Source organism: Oncorhynchus masou, chromosome 15, assembly GCF_036934945.1.
Source record: "Oncorhynchus masou masou isolate Uvic2021 chromosome 15, UVic_Omas_1.1, whole genome shotgun sequence".
Taxonomy (NCBI): Eukaryota; Metazoa; Chordata; class Actinopteri; order Salmoniformes; family Salmonidae; genus Oncorhynchus; species Oncorhynchus masou.
In genome coordinates, this window is record NC_088226.1 from 62,443,087 (window position 1) to 62,461,364 (window position 18,278).

The 18,278-nt window shown below is 41.4% G+C and overlaps 1 protein-coding gene across 1 annotated transcript in view; it reads right to left on the reverse strand.

The window, feature by feature from the left end:
- grm8b (glutamate receptor, metabotropic 8b) overlaps positions 1-18,278 on the reverse strand; it is a 221,560-nt gene that overhangs the window by 21,926 nt on the left and 181,356 nt on the right. The window contains exon 6 of the mRNA XM_064989963.1: positions 11,004-11,204. Coding sequence (XP_064846035.1) covers positions 11,004-11,204 — 201 coding nt within the window. The remainder of the gene's footprint in view (positions 1-11,003; positions 11,205-18,278) is intronic.

Sequence of the window (18,278 nt, forward strand, 5' to 3'; positions counted from 1 at the left end):
CATAATTTAAAATAAATAAATGCTATGATAAAGATCACTAGATGGGATTTGTACATTTTCATTTGTATTTTAATGACTAATGTAGGTTTGAAAATTCATGAGGGATTGGCGGCATACAAACATTTGCAAAACCAAGAATCCACGGTGATACTGTGTGTTACTGAAATACTCACAGTTCAATTTTATAGACATACAGTGCCTTCAGAAAGTATTCACACCCCTTGACTTCTCCCAAAATTGCTTATGTTACAAGGTAGGATTAAAAATGGATTTAATTGTAATTTTTTGTCAACGATCTACAGATAAACACTCAAAGTAATGTCAAAATGGAAGAAACATTCTAACATTTTGGAAAATAAATTCTGACATATGTAAAACATTTATGAAAAATGAAACACTCATATAGCTTGATAAAATAAGTATTCAACCCGCTGAGTCAATACATTGTTGGCAGAGATTATAGCTGTGTGTCTTTCTGGGAAAGTCTCTATGAGCTTTGCATTCCTGGATTATACAATATTTGCACATTATTCTTTTAAAAATTCTTCAAGCTCTGTCCAGTTGGTTTTATCATTACTCTACAGTAATTTTCAAGTCTTGCTATAGATTTTCAAGTAGATTTAATTCAGAATTGTAACTAGGCCACTTAGGAACATTGTAAGCAAACTGTTTTAGGTTTTTGTCTTGCTGAAAGCACAGGAGGTTGGTCACACCTTATTGGAGAGGATGGGCTCGTGGTCATGGTTGGAGAAGAATAGGTAGAATGGTATCAAAAACATAAATCACATGGTTTGATGCCATTCCATCCGCTCTGTTCCAGCCATTACTATTAGCTGTCCTCCCCTTAGAAGCCTCTAATAGCTGAAAGGTGAATTTGTCTACCAGTGTCTGTTAAAAAGGAGACTGAACCAGGTTTTCCACTTAGATTTTGCCTGTGCTTAGCTCTATTCTGTTTCTTTTTATCCCAAAAATCTCCCTATGATGAAAAGCATACCCATAACATGATGCAGCCACCACCATGTGTGAAAATATGAAAGGGAGATACCTAGTCAGTTGTCCAACTGAATATATCTTCTGCATTTATCCCAACCCCTCTGAAATAGAGAGATGTGGGGGGCTGCCTTAATCGACATCCATATCAATGGCCCCGAGGGGACAGGGGGTGAACTGCCTTGCTCAGGGGCAGAACGACAGATTTTTACCTTGTCAGCTCAGGGATTCGATACAGCAACCTTCTGGTCACTGGCCCAACACTCTAACCACTAAGCTACCTGCCGCCCCAAGAGTGATACTTTGGGATATGTTTTGCTGGATTTGCCCCAAACATAATGCTTTGTATTGGACATAAAGTTAATTTATTTGACACATTTATTTTGCAATTCTACTTTAGTGCCTTATTGAAACAGGATGCATGTTTTGAAATATTTGTATTCTGTACAGGATTCCTTGTTTTCACTCTGTCAATTAGGTTGGTATTGTGGAGTAACTACAATGTTGTTGATCCATCCTCAGTTTTTTCTTATCACAGTCATTAAACTCTGTGACTGTTTTAAAATCACCATTGGCCTCATGATGAAATCCCTATGCGGTTTCCTTCCTCCCCGGCAACTGAGTTAGGAAGGAGGCCTGTATCTATGTAGTGACTGAGTGTATTGATACACAATCCAAAGTTAATTTACCATGCTCAAAGAGATATTCAATGTCTGCCTTTTTATTTGCCTACCAATAGGTGCCCTTCTTTGCGAGGCATTGGAAAATCTCCCTGGTCTTTGTGGATGAATCAGTGTTTGAAATGCATTGCTCGATTGAGGACCTTAAAAATAATTGTATGTGTGGGGTACAGAGATGAGGTAGTCATTCATCATGTTTACATTATTATTGCACACAGAGTGAGTCCATGCAATTTATTATGTTATTTGCAAGAAACAAATCCTGAACTTAGTTACGATCACTGTAACAAAAGGGTTGAATACTTATTGACTTAATACATTTCAGCTTTTCATTTTTTATTAATTTGTAAAAATGTATGTAAACATAATTCCACTTTGACATTATGGGGTATTGTGTGTAGGTTAGTGACACAAAATCTAAATTGAATCCATTTTAAATACAGGCAGTAACATAACAAAATGTGGAAAAGGTCAATGGGTGTGAATGCTTTCTGAAGACACTGTATACCTATTCATCAACTTAGAGTAGACATTTAGCTGACTGATAAACCAGCAACAATTAGCTTGCTTTGCGTATCAATGCTTCTGACATGATATACTGTCATATCTGTTGTTCATCTATACTTTTGTCACATAGGTTCAAGTGATGCTACAGAATGGAACCACCTAGATTTAAACGATGACGGGCCAGACTGACAATACCTCTGCTCTGACTCGGTCAAAAACAACAACATTAATGCTCATTCTTAACCGTTCTGCACTCCAATCAGCGCTTTGATTGTAACAAACGTGACTACATTTTTTTATACTGCGACTCTGTGGCTCTTTACATAGATGATTAGATGGTTGGGCAATGCGTTGATTGAACCAATCCCAGACTTAATCATGGGTTGACCCACTCTCAAGCTTCCAATTACCCACGCAGCCTACAAAGTAGATTCCTTTAGAAACAGAATCCAGAGCAACGGAATATAGTAATGAAAGAGCAGACACCCTCAGTAATTTATGATTACTGAGTGGGCGCAGGTTTTGATTATATCCAAGTCCTACCTTCTTCAACATGAATAAATGCATGGAAAATCGCATCTGCACAGCGATGAATCACCATACCATCCTCGGGATCCAGAGCCCCCCCAGCAAAATCATGTTGATATGAAGTAAAAAATATTCCCAGAATATTTCTCGATAATGATGATGGTGCGGAGCTCTTGTACCAAATCAGTCTTGATGAATGATAAGATTGGAAATCAGCCCCAGTTATATGGTGACAACAGAGACACGGCAGAATGACAGCTTTCAACAGAATGTCAGACACTTGAAAGGTTTTCATGGGGCCAGATTAGTGCTCTCACATGGGATGCTCTCAAATTAAATAAAATCTTATTTGTCACATGCATCGAATACAACAGGTGTAATCATTACCGTGAAATGCTTACTTACAAGCCCTTAACGATCCATTGTGACAGGCTGACCTGATCCTTGACATATGCAAAAAGCCCCTCCAAAACACAAAACTGTGTTCCAAGCAGTGGCATGAGAATAATATGGATGATTGTGGATGATAGTGGATGATAGTGGATGACAGTGGATGATATGGATTAAAGTGGATGACAGTAGAGGACAGTGGATGATAGTGGATTATAGTGGATTATAGTGAATGACAGTGGATGATAGTTGATGACAGTGACCATAGTGGATGATAGGGGATGATATGGATGACAAAAGAGTGAAGAATCCACACATTGCTCTGATGCTGACAAAGTGTTTGTTTATTGGTAATGTTACATTTTTGCTGTCAATGTACAGTGTCTTTGTATTTGGCACGGATTCAAATGAGCGCACCTCTCTTTCAGTGGGTTACTGTAATTACTAAAACAAGCCATTGCATTAATCTCAAAGTAGATCTACCTGTGTTTCATTCATCTCAAAGTAGATCTACTGGCGTTTCATTAATCACAAAGTAGATCTACCTGTGTTTCATTCATCTCAAAGTAGATCTACTGGCGTTTCATTAATCTCAAAGTAGATCTACCTGTGTTTCATTCATCTCAAAGTAGATCTACTGGCGTTTCATTAATCACAAAGTAGATCTACTGGCGTTTCATTCATCTCAATGTAGATCTACTACCGTTTCATTCATCTCAATGTAGATCTACTGGCGTTTCATTCATCTCAAAGTAGATCTACTGGCATTTCATTAATCACAAAGTAGATCTGCTGGTGTTTCATTAATCACAAAGTAGATCTACTGGCGTTTCATTCATCTCAAAGTAGATCTACTGGCGTTTCATTAATCACAAAGTAGATCTACTGGCGTTTCATTAATCACAAAGTAGATCTACTGGCGTTTCATTAATCACAAAGTAGATCTACTGGCGTTTCATTAATCCCACAGTAGATATACTGGTGTTTCATTCATTTCAAAGTAAATCTACTGGCGTTTTATTAATTACTGGCCACATACAAGGGTTTTATGTTCAAGATCAACCTTGGTATGGACCTTGAATTCAGCTTATCACCAATGCTCCTTTCTGCCTCAAGGAATCTCAATCCAGAAGGCCAAAAGCTTTTCTTTATGCCTTAGGCTAGAAGCAACAGGAAGGAGAGCTTTTGTAAAGGAATGCATTGACAGAAGACATTGAACTGTAGGTGGGCTCGAGGATCTGTAAAAAAAAAGTGCAGTAATTGCTTGTGAATTATATACTGTGTTATGCTTCATAAATGGGTTATTGTGACAAGGCCTGCCAAAATCATGTCAATCTGATTTGGCTACGAGGCTACGAGGCTACAGCAGATAGACTTTCCCTTTTACAAAACTCATCCGGATAGCACCGTATGAAAATAATATTTTTGATTGGTTGTTTTGTTTGTCAATAAAAAAGATGGAGGAGTGCTATTGTACAGTAGGTCATGTAGAACTCTCTGACTCCGGAGACACGTCCACATTTCATTTACCTCTAATGGAGGCCAATGTCCACACATATTTCATTTCCTCTATTGGCAGTGCAAATAAGTCATGGGAATGCCAATGTATACCTCCACTACAATTTCCCCCTTAAAGTGCCAACAGGGTCATTGTTCAAGTGTCTAATGGCAGCCCTGCTGTCAGCATGTGAGTTCAGAATAGTCATTGTTTTATGTTCTATTAATTCAACGATTGCTATTGAATAGAACCCTGACTGAAGCGGCATTCTTTAGGACACTGACAGGCAGCAGACATTAGATCTGAAAAACAGCAGTGGGAGATTTCCTAGCTTATTACAATTCATCTCCCACTATGGATTGTTTCTTAACATCTCAGAGGGCTCAGGGAAGAGTCCTGCATGGGTCACTTTCTAATATATACAGTATCGGACCCAATGCAGGATTCTGTCTTAGGGGTGGGAGAGGAAATTCCACAACAAGCTACATATGGTTTGCAACCTGTCAGTGAATTCATTGAATTGTTTGTTTGTTCGTTCATTAAAATATCAAAAGGAAGGAATAAATATTGTGACACAGTAGAAAGCCCCAAAACTTAAACTGGACCCTTATCACTGTTTAGTTAAAAGTCCATGTCCAAACTAATGGACGAAATCACCCTGATGACTATTCTATTTTTCTATGCTCTAGTAATCGTGTTCTAAACAAGACACAAAAGCCTTTATATTCGGATGGTTTTATCATAGTAAATGTCAGCATTAGAGGCAAATAGTGGTGTTTCTGCTCATTCTCTATGAGCCTCCTGACACTAATCTAAAGATAAGCGTATGTATGAAGCCACTCAGGCGAACGCGTTTGGGTTAGCAATTAGCCTCTGGCTATAGTCACAGTCACTGTCGAAGCGCTGCTCAAAGCTTGGACGTCTGATTCGGTACATTTCAAACTCTGTTTACGGGTAACCCCTACGCTTTGCTCCCAAAAACCAGTGTGGAGAAAAAAAAACTCTATTGATGCTCGTATGTGATGATGTGTGTGTGTTCTAACACTAAAGCACTCCTACAGTCTCAATCAAGCATTTTATACACAGGCAGGAACAGACTCACACATGCATGTGTGTTGAAATACTTTGTGTATTTCATAAGGTAAGGCACTCCTGTACACTCAATCATCTTGTCTTTAACCTTGTTTTAACCAATCTGCAATATTTATTGAAAAGATTCTTGTGCATAACATTCATCCTACACTTAGAATTGTAAATGCACGCCTAACTTTTTCCTCTTTTTGTTGTTGTTACTTTTAATTTAATTCAATGATCAAGGCACACACAATAGTGTTTCATCATCCACCACAGCACTGATGTGGGTTTGACTGAACACAGGCTTGCAATTTCTGTCCCGCAGTCATATTCATTGCTAATTCAATGTTTTTTTTTCTCCCAAAATAACACAGTGCAGTTCCACATTCATCAAGTTTGGCAGAGATATGAATCCCTTCAAGGTCTGAAGATTGTTAAGAAATCAACTGAAGCTTTACTTGTTCTGCATGCTTGCCGTAAAAAGCCAGTGAGAATGCCTATTCCCCTGCTCCATATTTCTCCCTAGCCCATTGCCGGAGAAGAAGATAGAATAATTATTCAGATCTGCCTCTCCCTCTCAGGTAGGGAGCTGGGAGGAGAGACGCTTGTGGATATATGAAAACTTACCCAATTGAGGTATTGAAATTTTGAGGCAGATCAAGGAAAAGCATGCAAAATAGCTACACATGAGGGGAAAGATGAGAGGAGTGAAGAGTGCTTTTTACGAGTTACTCACGCTGTTTCCATATGGACAGCCAAAGGAAAAAGATGTAGGAGTCAACACCTTCTGTTGTACGAATTACTTTTCATGTTCACTTGTTTTTCTAACATGATACAACACAGTATGGTCTTAGTTTAAGGACTGAGAAATATTACCAAACTTAGGTAGGGCCTTTGTGCTGAAGGGACAGTTCACATTCGTGAAAAAACAGTTAAGTCTTTCTGCCTCTGTATGTGTTTCTACAGGGCCTGTGAAGTCTTTCTGCCTCTGTATGTGTGTCTACAGGGCCTGTGAAGTCTTTCTGCCTCTGTATGTGTTTCTACAGGGCCTGTGAAGTCTTTTTGCCTCTGTATTTGAGTCTACAGGGCCTGTGAAGTCTTTCTGCCTCTGTATGTGTCTCTACAGGGCCTGTGAAGTCTTTCTGCCTCTGTATGTGTGTCTACAGGCCCTGTGAAGTCTTTCTGCCTCTGTATGTGTGTCTACAGGGCCTGTGAAGTCTTTCTGCCTCTGTATGTGAGTCTACAGGGCCTGTGAAGTCTTTCTGCCTCTGTATGGGTGTCTACAGGGCCTGTGAAGTCTTTCTGCCTCTGTATGTGTCTACAGGGCCTGTGAAGTCTTTCTGCCTCTGTATGTGAGTCTACAGGGCCTGTGAAGTCTTTCTGCCTCTGTATGTGAGTCTACAGGGCCTGTGAAGTCTTTCTGCCTCTGTATGTGTCTACAGGGCCTGTGAAGTCTTTCTGCCTCTGTATGTGAGTCTACAGGGCCTGTGAAGTCTTTCTGCCTCTGTATGTGAGTCTACGGGGCCTGTGAAGTCTTTCATGCCTCTGTATGTGAGTCATCAGGGCCTGTGAAGTCTTTCTGCCTTTGTATGTGTCTCTACAGGGCCTGTGAAGTCTTTCTACCTCTGTATGTGTCTCTACAGGGCCTGTGAAGTCTTTCTGCCTACAATACAGACGGTTGGCCATGGTTGAATAGTCTACATAGAGTGATTAACTGACTCATTCAGCACCACGAGCATAAAGAAATCCATTTGAAAGCCTTAACCTCAACGGAGTCAGAGCATGGGGAGATATGTGAAGTGTTATTTCTTTCTCCCTCTATCTAAGCAAGTCCATCTCGCCACACGCTTTGAAAAGGATGACAACCTTGTAAATATATGCTGAAGTAACAGGCGAGAGATGAAGACGTACCGGCTTTATCTACTGTAGTCTTTTCTCACACCCATTCAAGAGGTACTCTGGTGTAGAATTACAAAAGTACTGGGCCAATGTTAAATTAATCCCATTGTTATCTCACAACTCTGAACGTGAGCCGTCTTTGACTCTGCACATGTTCCGAGACAAGGACATAAAACGACTGTATGTTCTGAGCTGAAGAGAGACAGGGACATAAAACGACTGTATGTTCTGAGCTGAAGAGAGACAGGGACATATAAATGACTGTATGTTCTGAACTGAAGAGAGAGGGGGACATATAAATGACTGTATGTTCTGAGCTGAAGCGAGACAGGGACATAAAACGACTGTATGTTCTGAGCTGAAGAGAGACAGGGACATATAAATGACTGTATGTTCTGAGCTGAAGAGAGAGGGGGACATATAAATGACTGTATGTTCTGAGCTGAAGAGAGAGGGGGACATATAAATGACTGTATGTTCTGAGCTGAAGAGAGAGGGGGACATATAAATGACTGTATGTTCTGTGCTGACGAGAGACAGGGACATATAAATGACTGTATGTTCTGAGCTGAAGAGAGAGGGGGACATATAAATGACTGTATGTTCTGAGCTGAAGCGAGACAGGGACATAAAACGACTGTATGTTCTGAACTGAAGAGAGAGGGGGACATATAAATGACTGTATGTTCTGAACTGAAGAGAGAGAGGGACATATAAATGACTGTATGTTCTGAGCTGAAGAGAGAGGGGGACATATAAATGACTGTATGTTCTGAGCTGAAGAGAGAGGGGGACATATAAATGACTGTATGTTCTGTGCTGACGAGAGACAGGGACATATAAATGACTGTATGTTCTGAGCTGAAGAGAGACAGGGACATATAAATGACTGTATGTTCTGAACTGAAGAGAGAGGGGGACATGACTGTATGTTTTGAGCTGTATCTGTGAATTATCAATCTAGCACACGTGATAAAAACACAATAGGAAGAGAAAGACAATCCTATCTGACAAATAGTTACTTTATGGTGAATTAACTATGTAGTTCTAAGTAATGAAATGAAGTATGAAACAATCTTAGCTTAGAAACAATTAAGAACCTCAGAGTTAGATTGGTAATGTGTGGTTGTGCTGGTGGTGATAAATGCCTGATGTTATTCATCCCATTGATGAAGACGGCAGAGCTGAATCAGAAGTACTGGGCTTTTCCTTACCCCTTAAAGGCAAAAGACTCCCAATTATTTTTTCATTGGAGTTTGTTAGTAAAGAGTCAGACTATTGGGTCTTGAAGTGTCCCTAAAAGTAGTTTTTTGACAGCCGTGGAGCTTATTAATCATGGATTCACTCTCTGAAGCAGTAATCCAAGCCATGGAAGTGACAAATAATAATCAAACCATGAATTACAGACTGAAACAGATCGTGGGGGATCGAAGAAGGGTGCCGGATTGGCGCACATTCAAAACATCTGTTCTAACAAAGTGGATATTCGTCAAATCAGCCATGATTGATATATTGTAACAGGCCCATAATGTGGTTACTAAAGTCAGATTTTGATATATTTGTCTGTTTTCATGTAGAACATTTAGAAGTTGTCCTTTTTCAGGTTTAGAAGAAGTAACTGCTAAATGCTAACTCCCATTTGTATGAGCAAGTAGCATAGCTAGCGTACAGAAATCGGTGGTGGTAGTCAAAGTTTTTACCTGTAATGCAGTTGATTGGTGATGATGACATAAACATATATTGGGGTTGACATCCATATAAGCATTATACTCCGATTTTTACCTCAACATAGTGTGAAATACACAAATAAACAATATCCTAATTGGGGGAAATTAGGAGATTTAGGATCTTTCCCCCACACATTTCCATGGCATTTCCATTCTTTTGGTCGAGTTCGATTGACCTCTTTACTGCATGTATAAGCCAACAATTATTGTGATACTGAATGAATATCAATTTGTTTTATTGAACCCGAGACAATAACCATGATAAGAATTAGAACACAGAGACTGTGTGAATCTCTAGTATAGCTGACAGAGATCTATCTATGGCTACCCTCAAAGAAGACCCATCTTGACCGATGACCAAGACTGTGAAAATAAGTAGAACAAGATGAGAGGAGAAACTGTACGAGTCAGGAGAAGAGAAGGAGAGTGGAGAGTGAAGAGAGAAGAGCAGAGGAGGAGAGTGAAGAGAGAAGAGCAGAGGAGGAGAGTGAAGAGAGAAGTGCAAAGGAGGATAGTGAAGAGAGAAGCGCAGAGGAGAGTGAAGAGAGAAGAGCAGAGGAGGAGAGTGAAGAGAGAAGAGCAGAGGAGAGTGAAGAGAGAAGAGCAGAGGTGAAGAGAGAATAGCAGAGGAGGAGAGTGAAGAGAGAAGGGGAAGAGGAGGAGAGTGGAGAGAGAAGGGGCAGAGGAGGAGAGTGAAGAGAGAAGGGGCAGAGGAGGAGAGTGAAGAGAGAAGGGCAGAGGAGAGTGAAGAGAGAAAAGCAGAGGAGGAGAGTGAAGAGAGAAGAGCAGAGGAGGAGAGTGAAGAGAGAAGAGCAGAGGAGGAGAGTGAAGAGAGAAGAGCAGAGGAGGAGAGTGAAGAGAGAAGAGCAGAGGAGGAGAGTGAAGAGAGAAGAGCGGAGGAGGAGAGTGAAGAGAGAAGAGCGGAGGAGGAGAGTGAAGAGAGAAAAGCAGAGGAGGATAGTGAAGAGAGAAGCGCAGAGGAGAAGAGCGGAGAGAGAAGAGAGAAGAGCAGCAGAGGAGAGAGAAAAGCAGAAGAGGAGAGTGAAGAGAGAAGAGCAGAGGAGGAAAGTGAAGAGGGGCAGCAGGTAGCCTCGATCTAGGTTGCTAGATCGAATCCCCGAGCTGACAAGATAAAAATCTGTCATTCTGCCCCTGAACAAGGCAGTTAACCCACTGTTCCTGGGCCGTCATTGAATTAAGAATTTGTTCTTGACTGACTTGCCTAGTTAAATAAAGAAGAGGGCATTTTATTAGGAGAGGGCATTTTATTAGTGTTTTGGTTAATCATGTCATATGACCTGGATCTTACGCTTTATTTTAGTAAGCCTTTTCCAGAAATGAGAATTAGACAAGCAATTAAAGCAATTGCCTGAGGATGGTGCTGGATAATTTGATGAAAAAGTAAGGTCATGTGACATGATTAACCAAAATACAGTATTGGAGAAATGAAGAGGTCAAGGCTGAGAGATGAATAAATGATCAGGTGCTTGAGGAGGAGGAATTGCAGTAATGAAGGAAGTGTCTGTAGAGGGTATAACGACAATGAAACAGAAACAAAGGAGTGAGACAATAATAGAAATGTAGGGGAAGGTTCCATAACAATCATATGGTAATGTATGAGGAAGAATGAAAGTTTGAAAAGTGTATTCCACATGATGATGATGATGAAGATGATAACAGTGATGGTGATGTGTTGAAAAGGGTCCTTACCATTGAAGTTTACCGCTCTGATGAAGGTCAGTAGCTCCTTGCCGTCAATGTTGGCCATGCGTGGACACAGGCCTGGGTACCCTGAGCAGAGCTCCCGGTGCATTCGGTGTAGGGCCTGGGCCATGGCATATACAGCATCCATCACAAACTGCACCTTCCCCTCCTGTTCATAGGTTGAGTCACGACCCACCTTCTCCAGTCCTGGACAAGAGGAGAACAACAGCAAGATAAATGCCACTGTTCAATAGACAGTTCTGTCGTTGACTGTAAATTCTCCAGTGTTTGTCAGTTGTACTGAGTAGGTGTGAATTGAAGAATAAGGCAGTCAATACTTAAGACTCCCACGTTCATGATCTATTCAATATGAATATCCCTGACTTTTTCACACAGTCCTTGTATGAATGATTACATCTCACAGTTTAATATAACATGTCACAATACATACATATCACAATGTAACTGTCAACCATTTTCACTTTAGGCACATGCAGACAGCACTAGCATTTCAAATAACCCTTTGTGTCCTAATGTATGTATGCTTGTAATTAAGAGGACGTCGGAACCACTGGAAACAAAATAATTCACCCTTTTTGATTACATTGATTTCAATTCCCATTCCCTACAAGCAGCAGTTATGTAATGTACATGACCCACTGCAGATCATTATGTTTCAGGTGTCTACTAGTGAATAGAATAGTGAAAAAAAACAGTAATTGTTATGTTTCTCAAACTTTCCTTCAGATTCCTCTGGCAACAAACAGAGAAAACAAGTTTAAAGAAAGTGTGTGGTGAACTATCTGGTCGAGCAAGCCCTCATTCAAGGATCTTGACATCTTTGCATTAATAGGCCCTTGTAAATGAAATTCAATGAAATTTGATAGCAGCTCTTGGTGTGACAGATCTGTCTGAAAGGGAGGCATTTGGCACAGCAGGAAAGACTGATTACTTGTCTGTAGACCCAGCATGATTGGAGCAGGACTTGCACAGTTCATACTCAAATTGAAAGATGTTGCTGCTCAGTAGTCACAATTGTTGGTAAGGGCCAGTATTTCCTTGTCACAAGAAAACTATGTGGCATGTCAGATGAACAAGACTCCCTAAATTGTATCAGCATATCGATTGCGCAACCAGGGCTGGCAAAACCTTGGATCATTGTTATTCTAACTTCCGCGACGCATATAAGGCCCTGCCCCGCCCTCCTTTCGGAAAAGCTGACCACGACTCCATTTTGCTGATCCCTGACTATAGACAGAAACTAAAACAAGAAGCTCCCACGCTGAGGTCTGTCCAACGCTGGTCCGACCAAGCTGATTCCACACTCCAAGATTGCTTCCATCACGTGGACTGGGATATGTTTCGTATTGCGTCAGACAACAACATTGACGAATATGCTGATTCGGTGTGCGAGTTCATTAGAACGTGCGTTGAAGATGTCGTTCCCATAGCAACAATTAACCTGTTGATGCTCTGGGGGCGCTATTTCATTTTTGGATGAAAAACGTTCCCGTTTTAAACAAGATATTTTGTCACAAAAAGATGCTCGACTATGCATATAATTGATAGCTTTCGAAAGAAAACACTCTGACGTGTCCAGAACTACCAAGATATTTTCTGTGCGTGCCCTAGAACGTGAGCTTCAGGCAAAACCAAGATGAGACGGCATCCAGGAAATGAGCAGGATTTTTGAGGCTCTGTTTTCCATTGTCTCCTTATATGGCTGTGAATGCGAGAGGAATGAGCCTGCCCTTTCTGTCGTTTCCCCAAGGTGTCTGCAGCATTGTGACGTATTTGTAGGCAGATCATTGGAAGATTGACCATAAGAGACCACATATACCAGGTGTCCGCCCGGTGTCCTGCGCCGAAATTGGTGCGCAAAAGGCAGCTGCCAGTATTTTTCCATGGGATACAGAGAGGAAAGCAAGCTTCCACGAACTGCATATCAATGAAGAGATATGTGAAAAAACACCTTGAGGATTGATTCCAAACAACGTTTGCCATGTTTCGGTCGATATTATGTAGTTAATTCGGAAAAAGTTTTACGTTGTAGGTGACTGAATTTTCGGTTTGTTTCGGTAGCCAGACGCAATGTAGAAAACGGAACGATTTCTCCTACACACAGACGCTTTCAGGAAAAACTGCGCATTTGGTATGTAACTGAGAGTCTCCTCATTGAAAACATCAGAAGCTCTTCAAAGGTAAATGATTTTATTTATTTGGTTATCTGGTTTTTGTGAAAATGTTGCGTGCTAAATGCTACTCAAAATGCTATGCTAGCTTTGCATACTCTTACACAAATTAGTCTATGGTTCAAAAGCATATTTTGAAAATCTGAGATGACAGTGTTGTTAAGAAAAGGCTAAGCTTGAGAGCAGACGCATTATTTTCATTTTATTTGTGATTTTCAGAAATCGTTAACGTTGCGTTATGCTAATGAGCCTGAGTCACGATCCCGGATCCGGGATGGGGAGTTCCAAGAGGTTAAAACATTCCCAAACCAGAAACCGTGGATTGATGGCAGCATTCGTGTGAAACTGAAAGCGCGAACCACTGCTTTTAATCAGGGCAAGGTGACTGGTAACATGACCGAATACAAACAGTGCAGCTATTCCCTCCGCAAGGCTATCAAACAAGCTAAGCGTCAGTATAGAGACAAAGTAGAATCTCAATTCAACGGCTCAGACACAAGAGGTATGTGACAGGTTCTACAGTCAATCACGGACTACAAAAAGAAAACCAGCCCAGTCACGGACCAGGATGTCTTGCTCCCAGGCAGACTAAATAACTTTTTTGCCCGCTTTGAGGACAATACAGTGCCACTGACACGGCCTGCAACGAAAACATGCGGACTCACCTTCACTGCAGCTGAGGTGTGTAAAACATTTAAACGTGTTAACCCTCGTAAGGCTGCAGGCCCAGACGGCATCCCCAGCCGCGCCCTCAGAGCATGCGCAGACCAGCTGGCTGGTGTGTTTACGGACATATTCAATCAATCACTATACCAGTCTGCTGTTCCCACATGCTTCAAGAGGGCCACCATTGCTCCTGTTCCCAAGAAAGCTAAGGTAACTGAGCTAAACGACTACCGCCCCATTGCACTCACTTCCGTCATCATGAGAGACTAGTCAAGGAACATATCACCTCCACCCTACCTGACACCCTAGACCCACTCCAATTTGCTTACCGCCCAAATAGGTCCACAGACGATGCAATCTCAACCACACTGCCCTAACCCATCTGGACAAGAGGAATACCTATGTGAGACTACAGCTCGACTACAGCTCGGCATTTAACACCATAGTACCCTCCAAACTCGTCATCAAGCTCGAGACCCTGGATCTCGACCCCGCCCTGTGCAACTGGGTACTGGACTTCCTGACGGGCCGCCCCCAGGTGGTGAGGGTAGGCAACAACATCTCCACCCCGCTGATCCTCAACACTGGGGCCCCACAAGGGTGCGTTCTGAGCCCTCTCCTGTACTCCCTGTTCACCGACGACTGCGTGGCCACGCACGCCTCCAAGTCAATCATCAAGTTTGCGGACGACACAACAGTGGTAGGCTTGATTACCAACATCGATGAGACGGCCTACAGGGAGGAGGTGAGGGCCCTCGGAGTGTGGTGTCAGGAAAATAACCTCACACTCAACGTCAACAAAACTAAGGAGATGATTGTGGACTTCAGGAAACAGCAGAGGGAACACCCCCCCCCCCCTATCCACATCGATGGAATAGTAGTGGAGAGGGTAGTAAGTTTTAAGTTCCTCGGCATACACATCGCAGACAAACTGAATTGGTCCACTCACACAGACAGCATCGTGAAGAAGGCGCAGCAGCGCCTCTTCAAACTCAGGAGGCTGAAGAAATTTGGCTTGTCACCAAAAGCACTCACAAACTTCTACAGATGCACAATCGAGAGCATCCTGGCGGGATGTATCACCGCCTGGTACGGCAACTGCTCCGCCCACAACCGTAAGGCTCTCCAGAGGGTAGTGAGGTCTGCACAACGCATCACCGGGGGCAAAGTACCTGCCCTCCAGGACACCTGCACCACCCAATGTTACAGGAAGGCCATAAAGATCATCAAGGGCAACAACCACCCGAGCCACTGCCTGTTCACCACGCTATCATCCAGAAGGCGAGGTCAGTACAGGTGCATCAAAGCTGGGACCAAGAGACTGAAAAACAGCTTCTATCTCAAGGCCATCAGACTGTTAAACAGCCACCACTAACATTGAGTGGCTGCTGCCAACACATTGACACTGACTCAACTCCAGCCACTTTAATAATGGGAATTGATGGGAAATGATGTAAATATATCACTAGCCACTTTAAACAATGCTACCTTATATAATGTTACTTACCCTACATTATTCATCTCATATGCATACGTATATACTGTACTCTATATCATCGACTGCATCTTTATGTAATACATGTATCACTAGCCACTTTAACTATGCCACTTTGTTTACATACTCATCTCATATGTATATACTGTACTCGATACCATCTACTGTATCTTGCCTATGCTGCTCTGTACCATCACTCATTCATATATATTTATGTACATATTCTTTATCCCCTTACACTTGTGTATAAGACAGTAGTTTTGGAATTGTTAGTTGGATTACTTGTTGGTTATTACTGCATTGTCGGAACTAGAAGCACAAGCATTTCGCTACACTCGCATTAACATCTGCTAACCATGTGTATGTGACAAATAAAGTTTGATTTGATTTGATTTTGATTTGATGTGAAGACGTATTCAAATGTACATTTAATCACGACTACCTGACAGCAAGGTGTGGGGCAGTTGTCCAGTTTACTAATCATGCTGTATCAGACAAATAGGGTTTGGACAAAGTCCATATTTTCCATAACTGGTTTGATGTGCTATAACTTAATTCTGTAGGAAACTTTGTTTTGTAGGAAACTTAGTTCTATATGAATCAGTATGCACATACTGAACTTGCACTGTCCAAGTTTGCTAATCATTAGTTTGCCTTGAGGGAATTACTCCAGAACACCTGAATCATTAGTACTAATCTACAAGTATGAGCAATTTGAGACATCTGCAAATTACCCTGGAAAATGAAAAAGTCTACATAATATATCATACTGCTGCTCTAAAGAATGGGTCTCACATAAAAAAACGATGAAAGACGATTTCGCATTACACAAGAGGGGTTAACTCAGAACTTCAAAAAACAGAATCCCCATTGTACAACACCAGCAAAACGAACTTCATAACACAGAATCTTCATCATACAACACCAGCAAAACGAACTTCATAAAACAGAATCCCCATCGTACAGCACCAGCAAAACGAACTTCATAAAACAGAATCCCCATCGTACAGCACCAGCAAAACAAACTTCATAACACAGAATCACAATCGAACAGCACCAGCAAAACAAACTTCATAAAACAGAATCCCCATCGTACAGCACCAGCAAAACAAACTTCATAAAACAGAATCCCCATCGCACAGCACCAGCAAAACAAACTTCATAAAACAGAATCCCCATCGCACAGCACCAGCAAAACAAACTTCATAAAACAGAATCCCCATCGCACAGCACCAGCAAAACAAACTTCATAAAACAGAATCCCCATCGCACAGCACCAGCAAAACAAACTTCATAAAACAGAATCCCCATCGCACAGCACCAGCAAAACAAACTTCATAAAACAAAATCACAATCGTACAGCACCAGCAAAACAAACTTCATAAAACAGAATCCCCATCGTACAGCACCAGCAAAACAAACTTCATAAAACAGAATCACAATCGTACAGCACCAGCAAAACAAACTTCATAAAACAGAATCCCCATCGCACAGCACCAGCAAAACAAACTTCATAAAACAGAATCCCCATCGCACAGCACCAGCAAAACGAACTTCATAAAACAGAATCCCCATCGCACAGCACCAGAAAAACAAACTTCATAAAACAGAATCACAATCGTACAGCACCAGCAAAACAAACTTCATAAAACAGAATCCCCATCGCACAGCACCAGAAAAACGAACTTCATAAAACAGAATCACAATCGTACAACACCAGCAAAACAAACTTCATAAATCAGAATCCCCATCGCACAGCACCAGAAAAACGAACTTCATAAAACAGAATCACAATCGTACAGCACCAGCAAAACAAATTTCATAAAACAGAATCACAATCGTACAGCACCAGCAAAACGTAAGCTTTATTCTAGGACACAGTTCACTCGACGAAGAGAAAACCTCACAGGGTGTATTTGCCTCTGTGTGTTTGGTAACGAGGCTAGCCGATAGTACACGGGAGATGAAAACCCTTTATCATATTGAATAATGTGCGGCAATACACAGACAACTTAATCACGGGTTCTGACGTTTCAATTAAACATCACTTACAAGGACACATTTAATTCCCTCTCAACATGACTGACTAGTTTCTGTTTCCCATTTTCTCTCATGCACAGGGGGCATCACTATGTTTCAAATAGATTAGAAAATTAGATAAATGACAAACTAATTACAGAGATAGTCTTGTGTGATGAGATTAATCGAGGAAAAGACCAACAACTCCAACGTCAAGGCATATACGACGCGTCTGGTCTGACAAGCCTGAACATTACATGAATAGCTTATCGTTATACTCCCCATTGTTTATTGCTAACGTCAGAAATGTGTCAACGCGGCAATAATAATGATATGCTTCTAAGTCTGGCCTTGTCCTGCAAGATTTCTATTTGTTATAGAATACACAGACAAACTAGGCAGACAAAATTGTAGGAAACATGCCCAGCCTTCATTAGTATGCACTAATCTCAACTCAAAAGGATAGAATTCTAGTCATGTACTTCTCATTACTAGAAATGAAACCAACTCCACCCCCACCTACTGTGGATATATAGGTCTATATAGGATATAATTGACCAACTAGTCAGGTTGGGAAGAAACTTGAATTGAAAAAACAGTGAAGCTGAGTGAGATAGCATCTAAACCTGGCAGAAGGTGGAGTCAAAGGGTTGAAGCCATGCTCAGTCTGTGGCAAATCAATCGGTGAGACAGCAGCCTACCAAACAGGCTAAATGGCTATCCACACCAAGGCCGATAACTATAACGATCAATTATACATAACTATAAAACGTCAGCGAGCATCCACACTAGAGGAAAGTTTATTGTGTATCGTTCTACAGTAGCCTACATCTGTCAATCAACGGATCAAAGCATCCTACTGCACACTGTAGGGATGCTAATAAGGCAGTAATATAGACCATTCAGTGC